The following is an 8,358-nucleotide window of genomic DNA, read 5'->3' as shown; positions in this document are numbered from 1 at the left end:
GCTTGTTGTTACCTGCTGGCTTGCAAAGCTGTGCTGGAGGGGGTTGCAGGAGCTGGCAGCAGTGACCTTGCTGAAGCCTTGAAGAATTTAGGTCTGGGCTTGGCACAGCACTGGGTGAGTTTGGAAAGATCAGTAATTACCCCTCAAAATCATGGGGGAAAAATACTGAGACCGTCAGTTCCCACGATCAGGAAAGATCCATAATCAAACCTCACCAGCTGGTGGTCTTCTTCTTAGGCTTAAAAACAAAAGTACCAGTTATTCAGGAGTAAGGGAACTGGATGAGTCACATAACTCCCCCATTTAACACATCCCTAAATAACAAAGTATCAGGAATGCTGCAGCAAGCAGGAGGAATCAGAAAGCTTGGAACTCAAGCAGTCCAGCTCTTGAGCTCATTGTTTTTCAGGCTGTATACTCACTGAGCATATATAACCAAAAAACATTAGCAATGGGGAGAGAGGACTAGCATGAGAAGCTTGGAAATACAGTACAGTTTTAAACACTGACATGGAAAGGGGGAAAAAAGGAGAGGAAAAGGAATGAAAATACAGAACAACTCAGCTGTGCTGCCCACGCAGCCTGACACGGACACCAGCACCCTGTTCCCAAGATCAGTGTATGGGAAGCTGGCACTGTCTCACCCTGCAGGTCTGACAGCTCACACCTGGATCCCATCCACCCCTAAATTAACCACCTCCAGAGCACAGCATCCACCACATCACCAATAGCACTTTCAAGAGTCTCATAACCCCTCCCAGCCCCTTTCTGACCTTTAGATGCCTGCAGAGAGGTTGCTTGAGGACAGAGGAGCATTTTGCATTCATGTACCTGTTCAGCAGAACCATTTCCAGGTATCAAATCTCTCTAGGTGGTAATGAAGTACAGTCTCTTCACTCCTTTGTCCTTTAACTGACACAGAGTTGTTTCAATTTAAGTGGCAGAGATGCAAAGAGATTTACTGGATTAACTACAGCCCTTCCATCAGCCTTCAACAATGCACATTAAGTATCTCATTGCTTGTGTATCCCCAGCCTGCTTATATCTAGAACCCTCACAGCAGAAATCCCTGAACCTTCCCAGGTGTTAATAAGAGCTGCTAAACTACAGCAGCTGGGTAGGGGAAAAAAAAAAAGATAATTTCATAATTAAAAGATGTAGAGGCCACTAAAGCTTTTTCAGCCTTTTTGAACCATTCTTGTCCACACAGATGTGGGTAACATGGCTACCAGCAGCCTCATGCACAGACCTGACAGTGTCAGCATCCAGCTTTTGTTTTTCAAATTCCCCAAGTCATCTTGAGGACGTGATTGTTGCGACACTTACTAAGGAATCCTCATAAAGCTGAAAAATAACAATTCCCAGCTCTTGTGTGGAGCATTCCAACGATACCCCCAAGAAGTTCAGTGCTATTTTACAGAGGCAGCACGGGCAGAAGTTTGAGCTGTGCAGCAGCAGAACAGATTAGCCGTGTCCTTGCTTGTCCTCAGCCACTGAGCCCCATTATGCTGTAGGATTTGGGTAGCAGCGCTGATGGCAGCCGTCCAGGCCCTGCTGTTTGGCAGGGCAGTGAGGCGGAGCTGGGAAGGGAAGTGCCACAAACGCGATCCAAAGGTGCCATCTAGTGCCTGCTCGGGACCACAGGGAGAGCAGCCGGCACTGGAGGAACAGCAATGAAGGGAATTTCCAGTTCCCCAGAAAAGACTGAGCAAAGAATTTTGCCTGAGGGAAGTCTGAGAATTTTACAGTGTTAGAATTGGATTCGGGAACAATTAGGGCAGATGGGTTTTTTTATCACCCTTTTTAAGAATCACAGTGCTGTGGTGGTGCAAGTATGTATTTGCAATACAAATAGATACAATACATAGATAACACAACAGCTCTAATACAGCACCAGAGAGCTGAGAGGATGCTCCAAAGAAAGCATCACATCCATTCTGCACAGAGGAGGTGACTGACTGCCTGCCCACCTCTAAGCACCAGCCTGAGGATCACCAGTGTCATACTGGGCTCCCTGCCATCCCCCAGTGACCTCATGACTCACCTCTCCTTGGAATCCTGCAGGGACACAATACTGGGAGAGCCACTGTGAACAACTCCAGGCAGTCCTTACAGAGGAGCCCTGCACAGAACATGGGCTGAAGAGGAAGGTCAAGTCCTGCTTGAATGGGACGAAGAGCAACAGCTGAAGGGAAGAAACAGGACATTGCAACCCTTCCAAGTGTCCTGGCACGAGGAAACTTGAGCCAACCATAGCTCTCAAGCTAGACCCAATTAATTCTGGAGAAAAACAAGCTAATGCACACACTGCTGAAGGACTGATTTGTTTCAAAAAAATTTATTGAAATGTAAAATATTTAATACAAAACAATTCTGGTGCCTCCTCAGAAGAGAAGCTCACCACACCAGGCATAAAAAAAAAAGAGACCAGCAGGATGTACACAAACTAGGACACAGCTTGTCCATGGCTCCTGGCTCATCTGGACAGCAACAGTCACATCCCCTCTCATATCCCTGAGAAAAAGCCATGAACAGCCAGACTCAAATTGTGGTTAGCAAGGGTGTGGATACTCCTGTTCTCTAAACACACGTGCCTGGATCTACAGCCTTAAAAACAAGGGCTCTGTCACAGGACAGACTGGCAGATCTGTGTTACAGTAAATTAAAATCCAAATCATCTTTTGGGGAGAGAGAAACATCACAAAACACATCCCTTCCTCTCTCATTCTGCACAAATTTATGGGGCACTAGACACAGCAACAGGTGCAAGGAGACATGTCCCAGTTGCATCTGCATCTTTATAAAGGTCAGATATCAATTTTTCAGGCTGCTGCACTAAAAGGCTATTGGACTTAAGTACTACTTTGTCCTATTGTACTAAAAGGACTCAGGAGATACCCTAGGAATGAGGAATTTTGGTGATTTCTGAAGTGTGGAATGAATGTTGGGGACTGGAACACTGAAAAGAATATATAATACTGAGAATCAAAAGCTGCCATGCTGGGATTTCAAATGACTGCTTCTGGCCATGTGCCCTATCCCTCCAAATCCAGCAACCTCTGTCGAGCTTCCAGAATGATCTCCTCCATCACCTCTGGTTTGAGAATGTCCTTGATCTGCAGTGGAAACAAGAACAACATTGGCACCAGAAAGCAATTACAATTTTTGCACACTCTGTGGGGACAAATGTCCCTGACAAACAGCAAGGGAGTTCAGAGGATTGTGGTGAAATAAGACCTATGGCAGAGGATCCAATGCAAAGTCAACTTGCCAGAGTCTCTGTAAGTAATTCTTACAGAGACCAGAGGAAACCAAAGAAGATGCTACCAACAGCTCTTCCATCTCTCCTGATGGACACACACCAGTATTTGGGAAGGGGGAGATGACTTAAACAGAAGCATACTTCAAAAAAACATCCCATGTAGCTGAGCAGGCTGGCATTGGGAATGAAAGCAGACAACAATTCAGATCCCATTCATTTATGGGAAGAGAATTCCTTGTGATTGTCCTGGCAGAAATCACAGTGAAAAGCTGTACAGCGAGAGGTCAGTGCAGGATGTGGATACAGACACAAGACCTCTCTGTACAGTACATGACACTTATTTTTTCATTGGTTCTTAAAGTGCACCATACCCTCACACCATCCCAAATTTAACAGTGTTTCCACAGGAATCACAGGGGATCCATAATCCCAGTGAGGGATACACAACATCTACTGAAAAATGGACTTATTCCTCTATAGGAATAGTTGGACATTGCCAGAGGCAGAACCCTTCAAAAACTATCTCTGAAATCGTGCAAGGCAACTTATGCTATGCAGAGGGGGGGAGTTTGTATTGTCACTTACCACAGGATGCTTTGGAAAGCTAAAAGGAAGCCCCACCACCTAAATTACTGACTTCAGCAGCAACTGGTGCAGCCTTTCTGTTCCCTCCCCCACGGTGGAACAAACCCCTCTGGTTTCTGTACCTGATGAGGAAGGGATGCTTCATAGCAATACAGGATGCTGGTGTCAAAGAGCATCATCTTGTGAGTAACCAGAGCCACGATGCAGTTTCGGAGCCGTGAGATCACCTCCCGGTCAGACAAGGGAACCGGCTGGGGAAGATCAGAGGAAAAGGGATGAATGCACAGGGGAATAATGCAGGCTGACTGTAAAAAAGCCTTGCTGTGAACCTAATACCAAATCCTGAATAAAAACCATTGGTAGGAGAAGGTTCATCTTCCCTGAGGCCTCACCTCTAAGTTGGTGGTGAAGCCCCCGGCCTCTTCCTCCTTCTGCTCCGGGGTTGGGTAGATCCAGATGAAGCCGTTGTTGCCAAGGATCACGGAAGCACCACAGGGCAGGTCATGGAAGTGAGTCTTCTGGCGTTTCACGAGGGAGGGAGAGACCTGAACCAGCACACCCTGGGCAAGCTGGAGTGGAGATGAGACTCAGCGTGAGAGACACGAGCCACCACAGACAACATCAAGTCACCCCCAGTCACTCCATTCCTGGCCTAGGCACCACTCCATTTTAACACCTTTTCCTGTGAAACAGTGAATGTAAAACCTGCCTGCCTCTGGGAGCGCTGGGGGGATTAGCTAATGCCTGTGCAGTCCTTTGAAGATGAAGAATACTCTAAGTGCTTAGCACAAATGTTAATAATATCTTGATCACAACTACACAGCAACCATCCCTGCAGAAAAACGAGGAGTGAGAGGCCCAATTTAGCAGAACACGTTCCCTCTTAATCCAATCACTGTCCTTCACCCTTTGTGCAATAACCACACTTCCCTTTCATCTTTTAAGTGCTAATACCCTTGGTCTGGTAATCCCAAACTGCAGCCTACGCTCGGATGGCCCCTTGGCTTCTTTCAATGCACAGAACCAGAGATAAATGCCAACTGTGTAAAGCCTAAAATAGAGCCCTGGGGAGAGAAACAAGTTACAGGGGCAACAGCCTGCAGAAGAGGAGTGAGATTTCTCCCCAGGATTTAATTTCCAATGGCTAGTGGGGGAAACAGGACTGGCAAGCTGGAATTGTGGACAGGGAGTGCAGTGGCTCAAAGGGCAACTCAAGGACACCTCCTCTGCTTTGGGAAAACTCCACTTGGTGCTCCCACGTACTGAGATTCTTGCTGTCCTGCAGGAGTCAGTTATAACAACATCCTGCTCTATTCCAGAGCTCTTTTCTTGAAAAAAGACTCTAAAAGGCCTCATACAAGTCAGCTGGTGCAAATTTAGGCCAAGATCAAGGGGTTTGGAACAACTTACCTTCCCATATTTCAGGCTTCGGGTGTGCAGTGATACAGCCCCATCAGAAAATATAGACTGGACCTCTGCCTGTCGGTGCCACTTAAGGAAAACAAAGTCCCTAAGGTTGCCCAGTGCCACCCTAGCACAGCTCTCACCCCCAGCCAGCCCAGCTGAGCTCTGGCTGTTCTCCCCATGCCGTTGGCTCTTCTGTCAATGGGAGCAGCAGAAGGATACACTGATGAGGTCCCCTTCCTGCAGGTAATCCCTCATGGCAAGCTCATCTTCTGCTGACCTTCTCCTCTGAAACAACACAAGAAAAGTTACTTGTGGCTCAGAACGAGAAAACACCATTTAATATCTCACTGTGGGGGACTGTAGGATGCCACGTAAAACACCCTGGTCACCAAAGGAAAACCAGGCAGAACAGCACACCTTTAGGTCACTGAAGTATTATGACTAGGAGAGTTAGAGATTCAGAGCTACAGATTCAACCACAAACCCCACCATTATGCTCATGCTAACTGTGGGAAGGGCTCCAAGCTTCCCGGTGCTCCTGCCATGGAAGCAGCAGACAACAGGACTCTGGCACTGCTCTGCCTCAGCTACACTCACCAGTTCCCCACCAGGTAAATTTATAGACGACAGCAATAGGACTGAATCCAGCCTGGAATTCGTTTCCACTTTCCATCGCTTCTGCTGAACCTGAGTGGAAAAAAAAAATAGCCTGTTGCTATACACCCAAAAACTGAACAGGAGCTGCAGCCCACCAAGCCCACAGGAGGGGACAGCCCTGCTGGTTTTTCCAGCCTCATCCCGGTTAAAACCGGTGGCTCCCAGTGCCCCGTGTGGGGACACTGATGTGTATCAGTGTTTTAGGATCCTGGGAAGTGGTCCAGGTTGGATTGAAGCACTCCGGTCAGGGGCCACCCTCCTCCTTCTCCTCAGCACACGAGCACATCTCCAAACCCTGACATCAGCACCGCGGGAAAAACGGGGCTTTACCTCCGTAATCCTGCCGACCACGATGTCGCCGACCTCGCCGTTGTACCTGGGGGCGGGACAGGGAGCGGCCGTCACACACCTCACCCGAGCGAGGCCCAGCCACCGACCCTCACCTGCCCCGGCCACCTCACCTGCCCGCCTACACTCACCTGGCCTTCAGCGCCCTCACACACACCAGCTTGTTCACCCTCTCCACCACGCCGGCCACCGAGGCGATGAGCTTGTCGTCCTCCACATACGTGCCGTGGCCCCTGCGGAGAGAAGGGCGGCTACCTGAGGACTGCCCGAAGCCAAGCCGCGCCGCCGCCGCCTCCCCTGCGCCGCTGCCCGCACCTCATGTATCCCGTGTCCGTGGTGATGGTGTCCCCCGGTGCCACCAGGTGCTTCTCGGCGCCGCGGGGCGCGCTCGCCCCCAGGGGCCCGCGGACCTGCGGCAGCCTCATGGTGACCGCGGCCATCTTGGGCGCAGGCTTAATCCCGCCACAGCGCGGCTTCCGCCCGCCATGTTGGCTGCGGGCGAGAACACGCCTGAGGCGCGGGCGCCGCCATCTTGAGTGAGGGCGGCGGGGGGAGGTCTCTGGGCATCCATATTTGTTACTGGCAGCAAAGGGACTCGAGGGCTTCGCCCCGTTGGAACGCAAGGGGGGGGGCGGCCATGTTTAGTGAGGGCAGGGTGGCTCACCCCCTGGCAGTGACCGGCACCCCAAAAACCTGCCGGGCAAACCGGGGGGCTCCAGGGCTCCACAGACCCTCCCGCGGGGCCCACTGGGCCCCAGCACCCCGGCTTGGGCTGCAGCCAAGGGTGCGCTCGCCCCAGAGGGAGCAGCCCCTTCCCCCAGTTTTGGGGTGCCCGTGCTCACGGAGCGTCCTCCGTGTTTATCTGAAGACACCTCCCTAATCCTCTCCCAAGCTGGCTCAAACTTGGCTTAAACACCCCCGAGGGGCTCGGGATTGCCCCCTTCCCTTGGCAGAGCTGTGCCAGCGGGAACTGATACGTCTGTGGAAAAGTTTAATCCGTTTAATTCAAAGCACCAGTCCGGCTATTGGAGCTGCTGAGGAAATACCCAGGGAAAAGCAGCTCAGCGATGACCGTCAGCAAATTAGCTGCTTTTTCAGGATCCAAAACAAACCTTCCAGCAAGACCTGCACCTGTGTCCCATCGCAGCTGAAACACAGGCATTAATTCTTGGGAGGTATCAAAGGATATCAACAGCTGTGGCTTCAAATAGGGACTGCACAAGTGCACAAGGGACTGTTCAAATAGGGACTGGCAGGGTGGAACCAGACCAAACACCACCCCCTCCAGCACTCACCACTTCTTCCAGACCTGAAAAAGGGCTTCTTTAGCCAAAAACTGTTTTTTCCTCCTCCCACCTCCACTCCTTGGTCCAACAGATAATGCCACTGATTACTGTGTTAGTTAAGACCTTCACTCATCCCAACCACCATGTCCTTCCCCTGGCACATAACAAAATAAAGCTCTCCATGCTATCCCTCTTCTAAATGATAAATGTCCCAAGTAATTTTTATTTAGAATACAAGAGAGAGGTACAAATGTATTTACACTGTGTACATATACAATCAAATAATATATAATATCAAAGTTTTGTAAATAATGTTTACATAAATATTTACAAAGTTAAAGTGACAGTTGTTTGTTTTTTTGTTTTCTTTTTCTGGAAGTAAAACACGGCTTGTGAGAACTTTATACAACTTAGACTTATAATTAATATTAGAATACCTTCTTTTAAGCTTTATGATACACAGCCCTCCTTCAGGAGTGTGGGACTCCAGAGGGCGCTTAGAGCTGTCCTTGGGGACAGAGCTGGCCCGGGGACGGGCTTTCTCTGTCCCCAGAGGGCAGTAGCAGTTCCAGCCGAAATGTTCCCTCACGGCTGGGGAAGAGTTGCTCCAAGGGCTGGAACAAACACAGCCCGGCAGAGCTCAGAGTCCCCTCAAAACCTGCCTGTGGATGGGCATTCCCAGCTGGCACGGTGTCCCCATGGAATGTGTCCCCTCTGCCTACTCGGCATCACTCGGAGTGGTGGCAAACCCCAGTGCACAGCTCAGGCTGGAGCGGGGCAGGCAAAGGGGTGCTTGGGTGGGGGAAAATACAA

At 49.9% G+C, this 8,358-nt stretch overlaps 1 protein-coding gene across 1 annotated transcript; it reads right to left on the bottom strand.

Moving 5' to 3' along the window:
- Positions 1 to 2,325: 2,325 nt before the first annotated feature.
- EXOSC2 (exosome component 2) lies at positions 2,326 to 6,784 on the bottom strand. The gene is made up of 9 exons (XM_017810411.1): positions 6,575 to 6,784; positions 6,391 to 6,492; positions 6,242 to 6,287; positions 5,852 to 5,941; positions 5,474 to 5,539; positions 5,258 to 5,326; positions 4,240 to 4,416; positions 3,970 to 4,098; positions 2,326 to 3,116 (listed from the first exon to the last, which is right to left on the bottom strand). The coding sequence occupies exons 1-9, from the start codon at positions 6,697 to 6,699 to the stop codon at positions 3,036 to 3,038; spliced, it is 885 nt and encodes a 294-aa protein (XP_017665900.1). The 5' UTR covers positions 6,700 to 6,784; the 3' UTR covers positions 2,326 to 3,035.
- Between the last annotated feature and the right edge of the window lie 1,574 nt (positions 6,785 to 8,358).

Source organism: Lepidothrix coronata, unplaced genomic scaffold, assembly GCF_001604755.1.
Source record: "Lepidothrix coronata isolate B3197 unplaced genomic scaffold, Lepidothrix_coronata-1.0 Scaffold28, whole genome shotgun sequence".
NCBI classification, from domain to species: Eukaryota; Metazoa; Chordata; class Aves; order Passeriformes; family Pipridae; genus Lepidothrix; species Lepidothrix coronata.
The sequence above is the reverse complement of the archived record's forward strand: the minus strand, read 5'-3'. Positions and strand labels throughout refer to the sequence as shown.